Source organism: Physella acuta, unplaced genomic scaffold (genome assembly GCF_028476545.2).
Source record: "Physella acuta isolate Inbredline_101_S28 unplaced genomic scaffold, ASM2847654v3 ptg000595l, whole genome shotgun sequence".
NCBI lineage: Eukaryota > Metazoa > Mollusca > Gastropoda > Physidae > Physella > Physella acuta.
Window position 1 is genome coordinate 286,279 of NW_026732114.1, and position 22,722 is coordinate 309,000.

Below are 22,722 nucleotides of genomic sequence, written 5' to 3' on the forward strand. Positions count from 1 at the left end.
CAACTAACTTGTTTGGGCCAACTTACTATTCTGGGCCAACTAACTTGTTTTGGGCCAACTTACTTTTCTGGGCCAACTAACTTGTTTGGGCCAACTAACTTGTCTGGGCCAACTGTTTTGCCTGGGTCACCTTTTTTTGCCTGGGCCACTTTTCTAAAATGGGCCAACTTTCTTGCTATACCAACTTTTTTTGCCTGGTCCAATTTTCTTTTCCGGGTCAACTTTCTTCTCTTGGCCAACATTCTTGTCTAAGCCATTATTCTTATGTAGGTCAACTTTCTTGTCAAAGTTAGCTTTTCGTCCGGGGCAACTTTCTTGTCTCGGTCAATTTTTTTTGTCAGGGTCAATGTTCTTGTCTGGGCCAACATTTATTTTTTGCCTGAGCCACTTTTCTCAAATGGGCCAACTTTCTTATCTAGGCCAACTTTCTGTCTGGGCCGAATGTTTTGTCTGTGCCAACATTTTTCTCAGGGCCAACATTTTTTTCTGGGCCAACTTTTTGTCCGGGCCAACATTTTTGTCTGGGCCAACTTTTTGTCTGGGCCAACATTTTTCTCAGGGCCAACTTTTTGTCTGTGCCAACATTTTTCTCAGGGCCAACATTTTTTTCTGGGCCAACTTTTTGTCCGGGCCAACATTTTTGTCTGGGCCAACTTTTTGTCTGGGCCAACATTTTTCTCAGGGCCAACTTTTTGTCTGTGCCAACATTTTTCTCAGGGCCAACATTTTTTCCTGGGCCAACTTTTTGTCCGGGCCAACATTTTTGTCTGGGCCAACTTTTTGTCTGGGCCAACATTTTTCTCAGGGCCAACTTTTTGTCTCTGCCAATATTTTTCTCAGGGCAACATTTTTGTCTGGGCCAACATTTTTTTTGCCCGAGACACTTTTCTCAAATGGGCCATCTTTCTTATCTAGGCCAACTTTTTGTCTGGGCCCACTGTTTTATCTATACCAACATTTTTCTCAGGACCAACTGTCATGTCTGGGCCAACTTTTTGTATGGGCCAACATTTTTCTCAGGGCCCATTTACCTGTCGGCCAAGGTGTTCTAACCTTTCAACATCCACCTGTTACAATTGATCTGGACACCAGGAGAGTGACGTCAGAACAGTGACGTCCCCACGGCTTCGGACCCCGCTCATCACGTGACCAGTATTCTGGACTCTACCTATCCCAGAACCATACAAATATTGTTTTTAATTGTAGCTACAGTAGCAAGAATAATATCAGATAGTGTTGCCAGTGTCGCAGCCAGGGCAGGGTGCATCTTGGAGGCTGCGTCTTGGAGGGTGCTTCTTGGAGGGTGCGTCTTGGAGGGTGTGTTTTGGAGGGTCTGAACACCCCCCCCCCTCCCTCCCCTTCATCACACACTGTCAAACAATTACAACCCCCCCCCCTACGAGTGTGACGTCATTTATGGACCACCCATATGATGTTTATTTACATGTAACACATACGAAGTCGATTACTATTGTAAATAAAGTAATCGATTTTTTAAATCTGTGGTGTTTGGATGTACAGGACTGAGATCACGTGGCCATATTGAAATAAACGGATATATTGCAGACCGCCGACAGACTACTTGAGTTAAGCCAGGCGCGTCACACGGCCTAATCACACAATCACAGAACTTATCAAATTCTTCGTCATGCATAAGAAATCAAAAGCAACTTGACAAACGTAATGTGCTGTAGTTTTTTTTTTATTCAAAGCTGTGTGATGAGATCTGTACGAGGCTGTATTATTAATACATGTGTAGCTGTGAATTAGAAAAGTTTCAAACATTTTGTTTTGCGACTGTGTATTTCAAAGCTGTGTGATCTGATCTGTACGAGGCTGTATTATTAATACATGTGTAGCTGTGAATTAGAAAAGTTTCAAACATTTTGTTTTGCGACTGTGTATTTCAAAGCTGTGTGCTTGTTTCTACTTTGGTTTTTACTTTCTCTTACACGAAGAATAGAGGAAGTATTGACATCGTGCACAAAAAATTCGAAATGTTTTAACATCTAGACGTTTTACACATCACTGAGTCAGAAAAACGTAATTTTGAAATTTTCTCTGTATGTCTGTGTGTATGTATGTATGTCTTTTAGTAAACACGGTTTCGTAAGTACCTTTTCATATATAAGTATAAAATCTTATACTTAGATGACTTTCAATTTTTGAGTTATATCCGATAGCCGGAAGTGGTACTTTACTATTTTTCCGGTTTGCAAAACAACGATAATTTTAGTACCGTTTCAGTTAAGTAGACCAAACTTTATACATAGGTATCCGTTCTTATTCTGTTAAATCAATCACATTTTAAGTGATTTCCGGTGACCAAAAGTAGTACTTTACACAATGTCCATTTTCTCAAAAGGTAAGCAATTGTTCCTTTATAAAGTACTATTTTCCGTTCTATTATAGTAAAACCTTTTGAAATTAGTTTGTGCGCGAATCTTTTATTCTACTCGGTTCTATTCTATTTTAAGAATGTAAGAATTACAAACGTAACTTAAAAAAAAATGTATTGCACGACTGCTCTTAAACTGCCTCTCTTTACTGTTGTACAAGTGGTATGATAAAATCTCCTTTTTTAATGCGGTTTCGGGTTTTTTATTACGGTAATGTGGTGTCGGGTTTTAAGTTCAGAAAATGTGGTATTAAGCCGTCTAGAGGATACTATTATACGTCTATTTATACAAATGTACTCCTTAATATAAGGTATTTTATATGACTTAATGCTTTACAACTAATAGCCATCTTTTAAAACACTGATCTTGAAATATTTAATTTAAGCAGTAATCTACTATTGGTGTTTTATTTTAATACGGCTATTTGTTCTGAATTGTTATATAAATAACCATACACTGAGGACCAATCAAAATAATAAATTGTAATATACCGAACTCGCTTCTTTTTTTTTCATTATTTTTGTTATTAATGAATTGACAGTAATTTGCATAATCAAAGTACATAATATACACTTGATCAGCTCGTTGTTGATATAGATTTAGAGCCTGTGATCGATTTACGCTAATCCGTTAGATTAAAAATACGATCGATATTTAAAATCAATCAGAAGAATTGTTTATACAGCGATTAATTAAGGAGTAATAAGAATACAGTAGTAGACGTACGGTAATACACGTACGGTAATACACGTACGGTAATTAATCAGTTCACGATTAATAATTTAAAATGTTATAATATATAGTGAAGTCGTGTCTTGTATGAAACATGTAGGTCCCATAGGTCGCAATTAATTCATGTAGCCTACAGATAATTTTAATTAAATCAGAATTTCAAGTCTATTTGGTTTATCATCATCAGGGTTCCTAGTTTAAATAATTAATGACGCGTAAGTAAGGAGGAGATCATACAATTATACAGCCGAGATCTGTTTGATTGAATGGAGACCGACGGTATTAAAACTTGTGACATTTCTTTCTACCGTGATATAAGTCCTCAGACATTGGATTAAGCTGCTATATTAATAAAACAAACATATAAACTTTTATGATAATACACTTTTAAAATGCACTGAAAACAAAGAAAATAAAACGATCTGCTCTAAAAGGCAGTTGCCTGCCCCTTCTTCGTAGTCCACCGTGACAACAGTTCACCTTAAACGGCGAGCAGTATTTTATTTTGTTATCTCCCCTTTTATGATTGAATATAGTTCAAACCCGACCTGTAGATTGCGATCTCTAAAAGACAGTTGCCCGCCCCTTCTAGAAGTCGACAATGGGGCAACTAACCGTGGCTCAGCTCAGTGGGTAATCGTGTTAAGCTATTTATCTCCCCTTCTGTAATTGAATATTGTTATCTATCAAGTGACGTTAGCATTTAATATTCTTATCTCCCCTAAGTTTCTAAATGTAAACTATATTGTAATGGCTAATACAATGTTTAATTAGATTTTAAAAATAGATATGCATGCATTGCCCTCAAAGAAGAACGTATTTGGAAAATTTGAACGAAATCGCTGCATTAGAAATTAGTCAAAATTAAGTTACAAGATGTGTCACAAACCCACAAACAAGCAATTAAACTGACGTCGAACTAAAAAAAAGCATTTAGAAATAGTCAAGATATTTTACATGATTTAACAAGGCTAATTTTTTTTTTATTCCAGCAAACATCAGTACACTGAATGTTTATCAAACACTCTAATCCTTTGTGAGAAGTTACGGAAATATTCCGAATCTGCGGACTAACTTGGGATTTGCTAAAATACTGCTCTACTGTAGCCTTCCTCTTCATTTACTTAAACCTAACTGTTCGCTGTGTTAAAAAAACAGTTGGACGTTTGTCTCTAAGAAATACAATTGCGACAATGATTCGCAAGATTCATGTATTTTATATACTTTTATTTGTTACCGTATTGGAAGTTCTATCAATGATGACATTTTTGGAGATTAATTTCCTTGAATTTATAGAAAAGAACATGTTCGTAAATAGGGGAAATACTTATGAAATTCCTTTACAAGAAGAAGAGATAAAATGCGTAAACACGGAATTAGTTATATGTCATGCCAAAACAACATCACAAGAAACCGGTAAATCAAGGGACATGTCTATTACTAAAACACTTATAAATACATTAACACATGAATATAACCTTTTGAAAGCTGATTATTACCTTTCAACCAAAGACGAGAATGACGTTTTAAATCGAAAAAAGTGCGTCGAAAATTCTGAAAATAATAACCAATCAGAAATAGACACACTGTGTACCAACAACACTAAAGCGATTGGTGGTATGTTAAGAATACATGGGAAAATGAAGAAATCTTTGCCTATACAAGTAAGTGTTGTGAACCTACCAGTATGGTTACAAATAACCCAAAACCCAAATTGTACAGTAGGAAAGTGTCAGTTTTATAATGGGGATGTGTCTGAGAGTACCGACGTTGTCATGGTGATGGGGGCTGGGCTACAGGACAACCACAAGCCGCCCGTGAGGTGGCCAGGACAATTGTACGTCATGTTTGCCGCGGAGACGCGTATGAACTAAGAGGGGAGCTGTCTTCTTCATGGTGAGCTGCTTCATAATTAAACGATATAGTTTTTTTTTTTAAATTAGTATGAGCAGGTTAATTACAAAACGAGAAAACAAAAACAAGTAAAACCGTAATCCCACGATTTATTTAATGATAAGACACAGAGTATGATATTTTTAGAATATGTGTTGATTATTTCCAAATTGAAATCTAGATCATCATCTTTTCACGTTCGTGGCAAAGACACATGTGGCAGATGAAGTAGAGTGCTTCTGCCTTAGAGACCTTAGGAATAGTGTTGTCAACATTATGTTCAGCCGTATTAGTTTTCCTAATTTGATTTAGGCACTCATCAGAACTGAGTGGACTTAGGGACGTTCTACTCTTCTTCTTCTTCCTAGTTCTTAATTTTTAGTGTTGAAAGGGATCGAGTCTTATCTGCCAGAGGGTTCGAACTCGAGACTTTTTCGAATGTATTAACCCTGAGCTTTAGCCGACTCGACCACGCCTCCATCACAATTAAGGATATGTGTCAACTGGTTATGCGATATTGAGGCCATTGACTCCGATTTCAGCCTGCTTTTTTCTTTTTGGATTTGCTTCAATAGCCTTGGTCCAACCAAGGACTGATTCCAACTCGGATTCGACCTCTTGACCTACGGGTTAGCCACACCGTCCCTGAAATCTAAATTCCGACCTACATTTTCACAATCTGTACAAATGTAAAATTATAACGTCAAATAACCTAAATATATTATTGTTTTTTTTTTTTTTTTTGTAAAAATGTAACATAATTTAGAGTACATTTTCGTGTCGTCTCTAGAAAAGTGTATGACTCTTTATAAGAATAAACGCTTGTTACTGTCTATAAGGTAATAAAACAAAATAAAGATGCCAAACAGAAATATTTTATGATTTCTTTTAAATATATTTTAATGATATAGCATCGTCCATATGGAGATATGCCTTCAATTTAACAATGACATACATGCGAAATTCGGATATATTTTGGCCATACTCAAGATTAAAATATGAGCATATTCCTGAAGATCAAAAACTAAATTACATAACTTTTCTAGTTCATTATTATTTTTATGTCTAATGTAAATAACAGAAATATTAGCTTACATGTTGGGGTCGTTTGGTCAATTTTTTTTTCCTTTTTTTTTTTGATATTCATAAAAGTTTTTTCCTAACACTATACTATTTTAAATTATAAATTATTTTATAATATTTAGAACAAACTAATATATATATATATATATATATATATATATATATATATATATATATATATATATATATATATATATATATATATATATATATATATATTAGACGTATACGGTAGATGTGGGGTGAAAATTTCTTGCCTGTTCCGTGATGAGAGCCAGTGTGACCACCGGAAGTACTTCCACGATTACAAATTCTACTTGTCTTTCGAGAACTCGATCTGTGAGGACTACATCACGGAGAAGTTTTTCAAAGTTTTCACCCCCGGCCGTCACGTGGTTCCCGTCGTCATGGGTGGGGCAGACTATGACCGTCTGCTGCCCAACGGTTCTTTCATCAACACGGGCTGGTTCCAGACGGCGAGGGACCCGGCGATGTATCTAAAGGTCGTAAGTCAGGACGAGGCGACCTATACCCAGTATCTTAAGGCCAAGGACCAGTACAGGCCTCAAGCAAACCAACAAGATCCCTTTTATTTACTGTGTGATGCCCTGCATGGAGACATCTCGCCTAAAGATTATGACGTGTACACCTGGTTAACACAGCAATGTAAGCCACCAAAATCTTTTGTTTGAGTCGTTTAAGTAAATGGCGATATGTGTTTCCAAAGCAGTGGCGGAACTAGAAAAAAGGGGCCACCCCGCAAAAATTTTTTTTAGCCCCCCCCCCCCCCCATTAAATATATAGGCCGATATATATATATATATATATATATATATATATATATATATATATATATATATATATATATATATATATATATATATATATATATATATATATGTATATACTCAAACACAAATTACGAACATAGGATACTTATTGCTGACCTGTTCGTGTTTTAAAAAATACGTGTTTTTTTTAATTAAAACAAATTACAACATCATGTCATGTGCATTATGAATTAGTCTGTTTTGTGAAAATTAGTTTTATATTATGTCTGCCTTAAAACCTCTAACATCTTAGAGGTCAAAAGAATATAAAACATGAAAGCTTTCTGTAAATAATGGTGTCTCGATTCATGTTTATTTTTATGTCTTTTTGTATTTATTTTATAAATTTTAAATACATTTTCTTTTTATACAGTGTCATTCTTTAGTTAGTAATTTATAAACAAAGAATAATAAAGAGAAGTAATTGCTTTTTAATTTGTTTAGTACAAATCTATTAAAAAGAGGCTTATGAGCATCACTATTTGACTATTTAAAAAAGGGAAATAAGTCATGGAAGTGGTTTGAACGTTTGCTTTTCTTTGATAAGTTTGATTGTAGGAGAAAGAGGACTCGGCTTTCACAGTGGTTTACAAACGAAGGAAAAATTATCAAGGGGTGGTGTCTATAGAATAAAGATAAACCAACCGCAGATACGGTAATCTTTTTTACAAAACAAAGTCAAAAATGCAAGAATTTTTTTTTAAACTATAACAAATTTTTTATGGTCGGCCGTGGGCCCCTAAATGGCGTGCCCCCCCCCCCCCCGCATTGCGGTGTCTGGCGGTGTCTGGCGGCACTGTAGTTCCGCCCCTGTGGCAGGTGTATCATTAAATTATATTACTGTTTACAAGGGGCAAAGTTATAACCAGTTTGTAGAAGAATAATGCAGTGTTCCATTGTGTTTGTGTATGAAATCATTAAAAATGTATATTTTTTCTAGCTGGTATCTTACCAGCTGGTATCTAAATGTAAATGTTAACACATATATGTAGGCTATGTTTGTTTACGAAATGTTTAAAAGGAGTATACAGCTTTTTACGCCATAATAGTAAACAATTGCAAAGATTAACATTATTGTAAACCAAAAACAGAATGTAAAAAATATAAGAAATCGTACCTAAGCATTGTACCCATGAAGCATACGGGAACCGGACGTTTTCCCGAAAGACACTTGCCCGAATGCCGTTTGCCCGAAGGCCGATTTCCCGAATGGACACTTGCCCGAATGCGACAAATGCCCGAATGGACACTTGCCCGAATGCGACAAATGCCCGAATGGGACAAATGCCCGAATGGACACTTGCCCGAATGCGACAAATGCCCGAATGCCACTTGCCCGAAGGTCGTTTGCCCGAAAAATGTTAACATTATATATTACTAAATAATCATTCGTAATCAATTTAAATTTAAAATGTTGGTAAACAAAACACATCTACGCAGAAAGAAATTTAAAAAAAATAATATTATATATTACAACGCAAATATTTTAAATTAATTTGTATTTGATATTTAAAAAGTGTAGAAACATATACTTTCTCTTCCATATATGAAATTAGACAAAAATACAATTTTCATTCATCTCCGGATTTTAAAATGAGTTTAGCTTTCTTTATTAATTAATCGCTTCAACGCATTGTCTTAACAAGGTGCATTAAATGGAGATCAAACATATTTGACTACGTTTAGTTTCTAAATTCGCCACCTAGACCTCGCCTCGTTCTTTTGTTAAATGATCACCACACAAGTTGAGCATAACAAGTTAAAACAAACTTGCTTCTGTTCAATGTTGCGAGACGCCGCGCCGCCTACGCCGTGTCATAAAAAACTATATAACCACCGCAACACGTCGGCTAAACAAGGTGTTCAAAACTTACATCAAAAGAATGTAAAGACACCGCCGCCAACATCACCTTATATTTATTAAAGAATAAAGTTTTTCTTAGAGCACTTTCACAGTTTTGAAAAAAAAATAAAAATAAAAGCTAAATTTAAAAATATTAACAACTTTGTTTTTTGCTTAGAATTGTGTTTATAATCAACATTTCAAACTTAGATTGATTAAAGAATGTCTATTTGGAAATATTATTTATTATCTAATATTAACATTTTTCGGGCAAACGGCCTTCGGGCAAGTGGCATTCGGGCATTTGTCGCATTCGGGCAAGTGTCCATTCGGGCATTTGTCCCATTCGGGCAAGTGTCCATTCGGGCATTTGTCGCATTCGGGCAAGTGTCCATTCGGGCGTTTGTCGCATTCGGGAAAGTGTCCATTCGGGAATTCGGCCTTCGGGCAAACGGCATTCGGGCAAGTGTCTTTCGGGAATTTGTCGTAGACCCGAAGCATACACTATATCTACTAACAAAAAAAAAAAAAAAAAACACAAGTAGGAATGTATTCAATATTAAACAATATGCACATGCTTGCAAACAGTGTTTCTTCCAGACTTTTTTTCTCCGGGGGGCACTTAAAATTATCGGGGGGCGGACACTGTTAAAAGTATATATTTTCTATATAAATTATATAAATTTCATTTCGTTCGGGGGGGGGGGGATGGTAAAAAAATTTCGGGGGGGGGGGGGCTTAGCCCCGAAGAGATGCCTGGAAGAAACTCTGCTTGCAAATAATAGCAACATTTAATATATTCTACTATTACCCAGTTTTTTCCTAAAAATTCATTTTGGTTTAATTGTCTTTGTTTGTTGTTACAGTTTCCAAGCCTTTTACAAATTAACTACAAATTTAGTAAAGGTACAATTTAATTAAAGCAGGTACATCTCAAAACAGTAAAGAAAATGTAAACAATCCACAATAGTGGTCATATATTAGTTTGCTTATTCGTCTATTTTGTTTATTTATCATTGTCATTGTTGCGTTTCTAAACATAGAAACTGCAAACTAAGCCTGACCAGCTCACACAAGAATTTTCTGATAGTAAGTCATCTTGTGAAAACCTCTGCATTGAAAAAGGTTATACAATGTAATAAATAGAGCTATAATATGCATATGTAGATTATCGTCCCTCTAGAAACAAAATGAACTGTTTAATCAAAACATATTTAGCTGATGTACCTTTTAAGCAAAAACTGAAACATATAAATAGTTATCTATTCTCAAATTTCATATTTAGTTTTCACTTTTGAGGGAAAAACACGTCCAATCAGGAATGTATCGCATTTGGGCAAATGTCCATTCGGGCATTTGTCCCATTCGGGCAAGTGTCCAATCGGGAAGAGGGTCTTTGAGCGAACGGTATTCGGGAAAACAACCAGCTTTCGGTAATATGACCAATGCTCACGGGAAACCAATAACCTAGTCATGCCCGTATTTGATTTGCTATAGTTAAATTCTCATAATTACTGCCGTGTTCATTTCGTTGTAGATTATAGGCACAATTTTGTGCATTTGTAGCAACTGCATATCGAATGTATATTTTTTTTCATTTTCGGAAAAATGTCTAAAGGTGAAGGTTCCGTTTTATAACTTGCGTTATCGTCCTAAAAATAGAAATTAAGATTTCCTCAAATCTCCGCGTTTTACACCTTCTTAAGTCGGAAAAACTTAGTTTTTCAATTCTGTCGTATGTCTGTATGTGCGTATGTGAACACAATTACTTAAGTACCGTTTAAGGGGAGTTGCTCAGTTTTTTTTTATAATTTAAGATCTAAAGCGTTTTGAATAATTTTTAATATTTGGTACCTGAAAGTAAGTAAATATTTAATTGCAAAAAATAATGGTTGAAAACAATTTTGATTTGTCTGAATACCCGGCAAAACATTACGCCATTTTGAATTTTTCAGTACTTTTAAAACGCTTAGGCTTTTTTATTTATGCACTTATAGCAATCAAATTTAAACGACTTATATAACTTTATATGTTAAAACTTTTATCACGAAAACTTTTTGAAAGATCTACTGCTCAAAATTCTACAAGGTCTCAAAAAATCGCACCATTTTTAGTGCACTAAGTTTCAAAATATGCATATTTTTACTATAAACTTTTTTTCTATAAAAGCCATCACTAATCGTGTAATTAATTTTTTAAAAATTACAATACAGAAACAAAGACAACTGATGTGGCAGCTCTATTTAAATTTACTTATGGGCAAACTGCGTAGCGGTGGGGAAATTTTGACAAGGTTAACAACGTTATCACGATGAAGTAGTAGTATTCTTACAGTTTGGGCGATACTGATTACGATTACAAATTATATGAGACAGTATCAACTTTATATTAAATATTATTTTAGTTTACTAGATCTATATCTATATTAAATTTGAATAAGGATATATTCTGTATTTAAAAAACTACTCAACTTAAACTAACCCTGCTAGCACAGTTAATTATCCGCTCAGCTGTTGTATCGTTTGAATTTGTTTCCAATAGTTAGTAATTATCACAAAGTAATCGCACAATTTAAATTATTTGGTGTATTATACTAACTATATTGCGACTAAGACAACAGTTGCGCTTAGAATTCGTTCGTTAAGAGGTTATTAAATGTAAAGGAATCCAGAAAAGAAAAAATATTTGGGGTGGGAGAGGAAGAGATTGAAAGAAATTTCAGAGCGCCAACAAACATCATCCAAATGTGTCAAACTGGATACATATTTTTCAAGCTGTATGCCTTTAACTGCTACAGCAATACAACCAGATGCTGATGTGTCTCAAGATACATAAGTACAAAATGTACAAGCAACAACAAAGCAGAAACGTGAGTGTGGAACACGGCCGAGGCTATGCACACCAAACACTCCAGCAAGAACCCCCTTCCCACTCCTTCAAGCGTAATGGAAGTCCCGACTGACGACACGTCAGAGGATGTGCCTGATAGAGTGGAAATATCCTCTGACAGCGACACAAATCAAAAGTAACAGGCGATACACCAGACGAGGACTCAGCCGAAGAATGTGACACAACGAAGCAGCAAGAAGGACCAAACCACAATTCTGGAACCTCCTAACCCCAAACCCCTATTATGGACCAAGCCATGCTGGACAACATTACAAGAGGTGAAAGAGCAGAGGTAGACACTGTCAAGCACACGTGGTTAGTTGCAAACTATCGTGAATTATTTTGATTTACTGTACTGTAATGTATGATTGGTCAAGCGTATCAATGAATCTCTTCCCATTCATAATTTTTACGTGCATGACCTTATATGGAGTTTGATATAAAATTTTACTTTCTAGAAAACAACTTCTATCCCACTTATTTTAAGAACAAAAGAAAAGGTCACTAAAAAAAGAGGGCCCCATATATATATATATATATATATATATATATATATATATATATATATATATATATATATATATATATATATATATATATATATATATATATATATATATATACAAAATTGAATTAAGAAAATAGGATACTCATTTCAGGCCTGATCGGGTTTTTAAAAAAAGGGTTATTTCAATTAAAACAAATCATAACAACATGTCTTGTGTGTGAATGCTTCAGTCTGTTTGAAAACCTCTTCTTTTATTTTATGTCTGCTGTAATATTTCCGATCATCGAGCCGGTCAAAAGAATATGAAACATGAAAGCTTTGTATGTGTAATGGTTTATCGTGTTAAGTTTATTTATATATTTATTGTATTTATATTATTTATATTGTATTTATATTATTAAATTGTAATCCCACGATACATATAAATCGTGAATTTGACAAAGGTTGACGATTTGCATCATGTCTGCCTGTCTATGGAGACGATAACTTGAGTACCTTATAAGATAGGTTAGCAAAATTTCATATTTAGGAATTACATCAAATTTGTACTTCTGAAGTATGTTTTTAGTGATATCTAGGGGTCGGCGTGGTCGAGTCGGTAAAGCTCATGGTTGCTAAACCGAAAAGTCTCGAGTTCGAACCCCCGGGCAGATGAGGCTCGTTAGCTGGGGACAGCCACTCTTCTAGGAGAGACAACTCCAAAATTAAACAACTGCTGCCTTGTAGTTTGTTCTTGGTTGGACAAAGGCTATGGAAGCAAATCCAAAAAGAAAAGCAGGCTGAAATCGGAGTCAATGGCCTCAATGGCGCATAACCAGTTGACACGTAACGCTTAATTGTGTTGGAGGCGTGGTCGAGTCGGCAAAATTTGAACAAAGTCTCGAGTTCAAACGCACTGGCAAATAATTCTCGATCCCCTTCAACACTGATAATTAAGAACGAAGAAGAAGAAGAAAGAAGTGATATCTAGTAAGCGGAACTTGTACTTACTCTAATGTTTCTCAAAAGCCAATAGCAAGTGCACCGTTTAAGTAACGTGGACGAAATTTCACATTTCAAGTACTACCTTATACACACCGCAATTGTAATGTTTGGGGCTCACAGTCACCACCTAGGTAGAGCATGACTCGGCTAACAATTCAGCACTTTATCTATTGCATGAGATCCTGACTTGTGACGAATCTGCTGAACAGATGATGCCAACTTGTATCTGTGTTAGACAGGCACATTTTGATACTCAAACAACTGTTAAAAAACATTTTTTATTGTATAATATAAAAATGTAATTAATTTAATTTAATTAAACAGGGAAACAACAATGTAATTACTTGACATAAAATCTTTATTTCATTGTTACTTCCCTTTGACAACAAAGTAGTTTATTTTCCCAATTTAGTGATCGAAGTATACTTTAAAGCTTAGCTTTACAAAGGATGTTTATTTCATACATTTTTTTTTATTATTTAATCAAATTATTTAACAGAGAGTAAACTCATGAAACCGATATTGTCCCCGAATTCATCTTCATGCTATAACTGAAAATGTATCGAAATTCGAAAATAAGTAGAATTGGTGTAACAGTTGTGTATAACAATGTGTTACATATTATATTTAAATTGACAAGCAACTTTAAAGTAAAGCTAACTTGCATATCATGCGGTCAATTCGGCAGAGAAAGTAGAGTTCATGTGTTGGTGTTACACCCATAACTTAGTATGTCATTGAGTCCACATGGAAAACTTATCAGAATTATGTTTCTCCAAAACTCTTTAGGCACACATCAGATCTGTGCATCAAGAAAGGTAATCGAACATGGGAATCAAACTCGTGTCCTTGGGGAAAAAATGTGTCTTCTCTTTTACTCGACCATGTCGTCCCGTTTCTCCAGTTGCTTATTAACGCCCTGCTTTACAGTTTTCATGTTTGAAAACTTTGATTCGATGTTTTAAAGTTACACTTGTAGTTTTATCACTGCCGCTCTATCAACTTTTACAAAAGTTGTTTTATACTATAACATTTAAGGATTGTTAAAGGATTTCTAGTCAATTATAATGACAACAATGTTTACACAAATATCAGTCAATGAGAGATCAAACTATTTTTTTCATTTTTCTATTGGAGCAGGTCTAGAAACTTCGAAATATCTAAATATAACATGTGATGTGTAGAAATATTTTAAAATTATTAGAATTCCATTTTTCTTTTCTAATTATCTCATTTAAATTAGCCTTACAGGTGCATTAGACATAAACAAACGGACTTTGTTGTAAAGTTTAAACTTACAACCCATGACAATCTGGCGCGAACATCGACATCACAACATACGCTGTTTAACAACAACTTAAACATCAACAGACAACAAAGATTAAAATAAAAAAAGAAGAACAATATTTTCTTTTACAATTTAATGTCGTTTAGTGTTAACATTTTATAAACAAATGTAAACAGTACGAATATGACATTTGATAGGTAGGTTACTGTGAGTATACGGGTGTGAATTAGAAGTTTCTTCAGTCACACCAGTTGTAAGGGTACGGGTGTCTTGTGATGAATGAATGATGACAGAAATATCCAACACAGATTGAAGTTAAAAAATAAATAAACCGGTAGTGATCTCCCCTAAACTTTCTCGAATATTCTTATATAAAACAATAGGGGATGGTAACTGGGGATATAGTTATGATTTTTAATCTATTTTAAATACTTAAACTTTTAAAAATAGAATCTCATTAAAAAACAATTGCGCACCAAGCGAACGCCGAATAAAGAAGATGTGTATAATAGTGCGCAATATTATTAGTACTTTTTAAATTTACATGCGTTTTTTGAAAAATTGGAAATAGCGTAAATTAGTACTTCCGGTAAACGGAAATTACTGATAATTTGATAGAAGGTAGAGAATTAGATGTATAACGTACATGTGAAATTTCATTTATCTATCTGAAATAGTACTCAAGTTATAGGCTTTTGAAAAATTCAAAGTAGAAAAAGTACCACTTCCGGTTATCGGAAATCGCTCAAAAGTTGATAAATATATACGATTTTATAAAATACTTATATATGAAATTTAATCAACCTAGCTGTAACGGTACTCAAGTAATCGTGTTTACACACAGACAGACAGACAGACACACAGACATACGGACAAGATTGCAAAATTATGTTTTTCCGTATCAGTGAGGTGTAAAACGTCGAGATTTGTAAAAATCTCGATTTTTTTTTTGCACGATTACAAGACTTTCTCTATACTTCGTATATACGAGAAAGTAAAAATGTTCTTTATTAAAATTATAAATAAATTTCCTACCAAACTAGCCTGTTAAATACTATCTACTACTACTACTACTAACTCTACTAACACGCACTTCCATGACCTATCCTACCACTATCTACATTCTAACTGTTCCCTTCATAACCACGTCGGCTCCCTAATACAACCTTACACCTTCTCTCTTCACTATCTCACTATCCACTGCTGCCAACAGCAGCCCACGCTTCAGTCGTCAGCTGACCGTACCACGTGACCGGTCAGTTCATTTTATATTGGTCTCTCTCTGACCAACTTGCTATAGCCCGTTTCTGCAATGTACCTGAGTTTCCGACGCAACCTTGCGTCATCATAATTACATTTAATTTACAGGTAATAGCCAGCCTATAGGTATATGACAACAATTTGCCGACAAAAAGTATAAGCAAATTATTTACAACATTTGAAACAAATAAACTCTAAAATCCATCAATGTACATGTGAATTTATTTGGTTAAACAGTTTAAATCAACCAACACATTTGTTTTAATCATTTAAACGTAATACAATGTTGATAAGACATGCAGGTCTTAACACAAACAGTTTAAAGGTTCCGCCATTTTGTTTGTTTACATTGTGTAGACAAGGGGAGAGAACCACCTATTCAAAGGCGTATCCAGGTTTTCGTTGTAGGGGGGGGGGGGGCGAAATGAGCAAAAAAAGGCGCCGAATTTTTAACACATTCTATATATATGTATATATATATATATATATATATATATATATATATATATATATATATATATATATATATATATATATATATATACAATAGTATACACACACACTACAACCAAAAACAATAAACGCAACACCATCTGTTTTGTAATTCTTGTAAAACAAAATTCACATAATAATTCCTGGGACATTAATTAATTAAGACAAGCGAAATAGGGGAAATAACCACGCTCTTAATATAAATATGTATATATCTACATATTTAATTATAAATGTCAAAACAAATCAATAATTACTTTAGAATGTAATATAGTTATTTAACAGTATTCTTGTTTTCAATTTTTTTTTGTCTAAAATCAGAATTAAATATATCGTCATCATAAATGCTAAAGTATTACAGTATAATGAAAGTTTTTAAAATCAGAGTTGGGCTAAAAACACGCTTTAAATATTATAGAAAAACATCCGGAATAATAGCTTACATTTAACTAAAATATCGGTCTTTTAGTTCAGATCATACTTCTTTTAATTGACTACTGCTTTTTGTGTTCTTTAAAGATCATTTTTTTAACATAGTGATCAGGTACGGGTTAGATCAACTGGTAATTGCAAAAACAATATTCACAGAGTTTTACCTGATTCAAAAGCTATGATTCTGGCGGCATGGTACTTTGGTACATCGTTACGCGTTTTCCCAAAGGTACCTAACAGATCAGTTCGGGGTGGGGGGGGGGATTCAACTTTATTCACCGCTGTCCGGTCACTCTAGGTAAATTATTCAACCCAGTGTATACCTAGGTGTGACATTAATGTCGCTCTACATGATTGGTGAGGTGTGTGTGTGTGTGGTGAACAGAGTGAACATAGCGCCAGTTTTTAGATGACTGTTCTAAACATACATATTCAATTACACATATATACTGATTCAGAAATAGATTTAAATAAGTAGCAGTGGTATTATGACACTTTTTTTTACAGAGGGGTCCATGGGGGGAGGGGGTTGTAACTGTTTTATATAATTTGTAATCGTAATCACTATCGCCCAAACTGTCATAATACTACTACTTCATCGTGATGACGTTGTTGACCTTGTCAAAATGTCCACACCACTACGCAGTTTGCATATAAGTAAATATAAGTAAATATATAAGTAAATTTAAATAGAGGTGCCACATTAGTTGTATTTGTGTCTGTATTGTAATTTTTTAAAAATTAATTACACGATTAAAACTGTATATATAAAGTAATTATGTGTGAAGATTTATGTATACTATTTTCTAGATCAATTATTCTTAAGCAAATACATTATACAGCTGCCTTAAACTTAACACCTCTCTCGCCAAGTGGTACTACCCATAGAGGTTTTTTTAAATTGCAATGGTTATTTTTAGAATGACAAACTTGATACAGCTGTTAATACGTGTTGTAAACGTAGAAGCTACTAGAATAGTATAATTCTGCTTAATTGCTGCATGAAAAGAAATCTTGTGATTTACATAGATGTGCCGACCAAAAATAATTTTTAACAAAAATCATTGTTTAAAAATTTGAGTTTAAAAATTTCCAAAATTTTTGCCACTTTGCTGAAAATGGCCAGAAAGGGAGCGGCCGCTCCCCCTGCTCCCCCCCCCCCCCCCCCCCCCCTGCGTGCGCTACTGCAATCAGAAATGTTCGCCCCACAATAGTTTCCTTCTGAGTTTGATCCACTGTGGGGATTGATATAGATTAAGTCAGGTCCATGCCTGTAAACATAAGCTCCACTGGAGCCAGGACATGTACATGTTTTGTACCAGTACCTGGTACCGGCATTTTCCTCGCGTTTGTGTGTCCATTGTCCTACGGAGACCTGTTTAGGACAGCCATGAGGATGTGACACTATAACGGTCAACTTGTCCACATCAAGAAATCTACCGTATTTGTCCAATACTTTCATACACAGATCATTGAAGCGCCGACACATCTTGTCCAGTTCATCAACCAAATCTAAGTCACATGTCACATAACTCAACACACACCAGTCTCCCTCAATGTCTGCCCTATCCTCCACCTCCCAGCCATCAAGACTGACCACTGGACTTGTATCGTCATCAAAACCTAAAACACACCTGGTCTGTCTCGCCTCACTGTCATCAAACACCACGTGTGCGGCTGTAGACACAGGAACCTCCCCCCACACTTTGCTGGGTGTGGCAGAGACTTGACACTTGGCACAACGACACGTTTTTCCGTCACTCTCTGTGTACTTCTTTACATACCACACCCTCCCCGTCCCTAACCTCATCACGTGACTTCCTCTGTCATTATAACATGGATATGGAACTTGAGTGCCTGGGTAAAACTCTGGTCTCTCTAGACTGGTGAATTCAGACTTTACCTGGACAGTTAGGTCTGCCAATGCTTTAATTGTCTCAGACATGAGCTCGTCGTCATGGTAACGAGAGGGGAGACAATTTGCGTTGAAATCTTTAAGAGGTATAAAACCTTTGTGACCTGGATTCTTCTTACAGCCAGTATACTGTTTGGGTAGATCAGCTTCTCCTCCATAGCACATCTCAGCTTCATGATTTCCTACAGGAATAGGGGGAAACAAAGTATTTAAACTGACTAAAATAGCTTTAAACATGATATAAAGTTCTTTCAATTTAATTAATTAGCTATGTTTTGTTTAAACTAGCACAAATGTATAATTGTGTATATGAGATTTAGCTTATGTTTATTGTTTCTTACCTGGACAAAACACACCTGCTTTGTAACTGTGTCTAACTTTGTTGGGGTTTTCACAGCATGCTAAGTCTAAAAAAGAAATTAAGATTGTATATGTGATTTTCTTACAGAATAAGAGAAACATATTTTCTAAAAGGTTTAAAACAAATAAATACTTCTATACTATAAAAGTCACATATTATTTTAATACATATATGTTTATGCTAGCACAGATTTATATGCACTAAATCTGAAAACAAAACTATTAGTATGTCAGTTTTCCTTACTTACAGAAAGATATAATAACACAAACCCATCAAAATGAACAAAAAACATTCTAATTTTTTCTGAATAATTTAACATTAAAGGATACCTCTACCTAGTGACATAAAACTATCACATAACATAGTTGTATTGCTAAATTAGCAAACATTTAAAGAAGATTTATTAATTATCCTTTAAATTACTGTGCAGATACTTTATGTATGTATAATAAAGTTGTTCATTACCTGTAATTGTAGAGAATTCAGGCTTTTTGTTGGAATTTCCCATGACATGTGTTGCTGTAGATATTTAAAGTGTTTTATTAAAAACCTGCCATTGTTTTATAAGATAAAAGTTAAATACAATTAATCATTGAAACGAAGAATAGAATTAAAAGACAAGCAATATTTTTTAAATGAATGATTATTTAGTTAAGTTTGTAATGGTCTTTCAGTTATTAATACATTATGTATATGATATTCTGTATTATATCCAACACTCGAGATGTAACCTTTTAAAATTAATCCTTTATGTCTGATCAATGTAAGCGTATAGTTTTAAAATTGTTCAAACACTTACCAAAAATGTACTAAGTGTTCTGTTTAAAAAGACGTTTTCAGAACAAATACACACAGCTGTCATAACTTATCTTTGAGATCTGAAATCATACACAGGAGTATAAAATGTAACTGTTTTACTTTTTTAAAAATGAGATATAGAAAAGTACATACAATTTAAAATCAAACTAACAAGGAATAACCAATATTTTAAGAATGTATTTAATTTAAAATATTTACTGTGTAAGCAAGTCAGCTTGGTATGGCTATATTTTGACTTGAATTTAAGACTTCTCATCAGGAGGGAAAATCACTTGAATGAACACAAACAGCTGCCAAATCTGGATGACCTGAAATTAAACAGTTAAGAATAATGCTATGTAATCATTCACAAAGAAGGTAAAGCACCAAAATATACTTCAACTGGGTGAAATAGGGAGACTAATCATTATAGGATCATAACTACATATCTATATGACTTACATTACTGCAGTAAATTATAATGAAGCAGCCTAAATCCTAATTCTAGTGTTTCAATTTTATAGTTGATGATATATAGTAGACAATATTTTATGCACCATTAGACAGTGCAAAATATGCTGAAGGTGACATGCATACATCAAAAATATGGTCTATATGTCTATACTTTTTAAAAGTAGCCCTAATGATTGACAAAATCATCATATAGCAATTTAGTTTTAAAGGTACTTAAACAATTGTAGGGCTTTTGTTTAAATTCATGTTGTATATTTTCCAATTTATTGTATTAAAGTATTTAGAATCTTTTTTTCCATTGTATAGTTTAAATTCTTTTTCAAATGTATCTATGGTTTATTTTTTAGAGCACTCTTTTATGTCTCATGCTTTTCTTAGAAATAGAAATATCATATTAGATAGAAAAACAAGCCAAGAATCTGTAACAACTAAATTCACCAGATTATAAAGTTATTTGAGAGTGTGTGTAAATTAAGAATGCAAAATAGGTGCAGGGAATAGGAAACATAAGATATGACTTACGAGTGTTAGATTTTCCTACTTAGTACTAGTGGACTTACATTCTGATTTATTTATAGCCTAGCCCTATACCCAGTGGCGTAGCGAGGTCGGGTGTCACCCGGTGCGACACTTAATGGTGTCACCCCCTCCCCCCCCCCAGAGGCGTAGCGACTCTCCCCGGGGACAGACTAACATATTTTCCATTTGCACCCCCCTCCTCAAGTTTTCGATTTGCACCCCCCTCAAATTTTCGATTTGCACCACCCCCCCCCCCCTCAAATTTTCGATTTGCGTCGTCGTCCCCCCCCCCCCTCAAGTTTTTCTCTATATATTTTGCTATTTTTTGCTTTGGTGTCACCCCCCTAAATGGTGTCACCCGGTGCGGTCCGCATCCCCGCCCCTCCCCCCCCCCTCGCTACGCCTCTGCCTATACCCATAACATAAAACATATAGCCTTCTGACACATTAGATCTAGACGTTTAGACCTAAAGACATACTACCCATTAGTAAGTTAAAAGAAGTGTATTTATACTGAGGCTATTCATAATTTATAGAGCATTGCAGGTATTGTAACCTATAGCTATTCACATAAAATCTAGATTCTAGATCTAGATCTAGTAAAATACATAAGTTTAAAGTTTATGGTAAAATACTCAGTCAACTAAACTACTACAACTAGACTCGCTATTAAAAATTAATACATATAGAAATCTAGATCTATATCTAGATAATAATAATATTATTATCTAGACTATTTTCTAAATATCTAAACTAGATCTACGCTGAGACTATACTCAACACATACTTCATACTGACTTGGTAATCTAAATCTTACTTAGCCTTACTACTACTAGATCTAGAGTCTAGATCTAGATAAAGTAGATCTAGTTATTAGTAGATCTAGATCTAGATCTAGGTCTGGAATAAAGTCTAGACTACTGACTAGAATCTAGATCTACATCTAGATCTAGAATCTTGATCTAAAATCTAGATCTATCTAGTAAGATTCAGATTGCCAAGTCAGCATGAAGTAGATCTAGATCTAGATCTAGATTTTCTAGATCTAGATATCTAGATTTAGATCTATGTATTATCTTTATGTGTTGAGTATAGTCTCAGTATAGTCTCCGTAACGGCGGAATAGTCAACTACACACTACTAGATCTACACAAATGACCAAAAAGATCTAGGCTATCTATAACTAGAACCTAGAAATACAGTTACAATGAAGATTCTTAATCGATTTACATTTTATATCTAACCATCTAATTAACTAATATATTACTGGTACGTGCTACGCCAAGTAGGCCTACCGGTCTGCTAATGAAATGACCAGTGTTTCTTCCAGACTTTTTTCTCCGGACGGGGGGGGGGGGGGGGCAACTGAAATTTTCGGAGAAGGGCGGTAGACTTTCTTCAAGTGGAGGGGGCCGACAATGTTAAAAGTATATATTTTCTATATAAATTATATACATTTCATTTCGTTCGGGGGGGGGGGGGGGCGGTAAAAAAAAATTCCTGGAAGAAACTTTGGAAATGACGTGAAATGATCGTCTGCTGTAAAACTGGTTTAACTTTTTGAAGTATCGATACCATAATTTATCAGATAACTTGCCATTTAGGCCTTAAGCTACAGAAATAAGGTTTTTTTTTACGGGAATTATTAAAAAAACGCTTAAAATTCTGCATATTTTAAGCACAGCATCTTTCTTTTAAATTTCAACATTTTGTAGAGCTATGATGTGTATCTCGGTAATAGTAGAACGTTTAAAATTTTGAATATGGATATGGTCCACATTGGCATACATAAATACTAGATCTAGTTTTTTTACATACTGCAGAAAAACTGATCAATAGAACCAATCAGTTTATGTAGTTGGTCACTCTTTGCAGATCACTGGTAAAAGTATGTTTTCTATATAAATTACATTTCGCTCGGGGGTTGGGGGGGGGGGGGGGCGGTAGACTTTCTTTGGGGGGGGGTCAAACCCCCCCCCCCCCCCCCCCCCCCCCCCCCCCCCGACGAGATGCCTGGAAGAA

General features: G+C 34.7%; 1 protein-coding gene across 1 annotated transcript in view; it reads right to left on the reverse strand.

Moving 5' to 3' along the window:
- Positions 1 to 12,634: 12,634 nt before the first annotated feature.
- Positions 12,635 to 22,722, reverse strand: part of LOC131947494 (uncharacterized) — a 39,708-nt gene continuing 29,620 nt past the window's right edge. Inside the window, exons 2-7 of the mRNA XM_059308713.1 lie at positions 19,927 to 20,036; positions 19,709 to 19,787; positions 19,375 to 19,428; positions 18,890 to 18,955; positions 17,819 to 18,730; positions 12,635 to 12,672 (exon numbers count right to left, since the gene is read on the reverse strand). Of these exons, the coding sequence (XP_059164696.1) occupies positions 12,635 to 12,672; positions 17,819 to 18,730; positions 18,890 to 18,955; positions 19,375 to 19,417 (1,059 nt within the window). The 5' untranslated portion in view covers positions 19,418 to 19,428; positions 19,709 to 19,787; positions 19,927 to 20,036. The remainder of the gene's footprint in view (positions 12,673 to 17,818; positions 18,731 to 18,889; positions 18,956 to 19,374; positions 19,429 to 19,708; positions 19,788 to 19,926; positions 20,037 to 22,722) is intronic.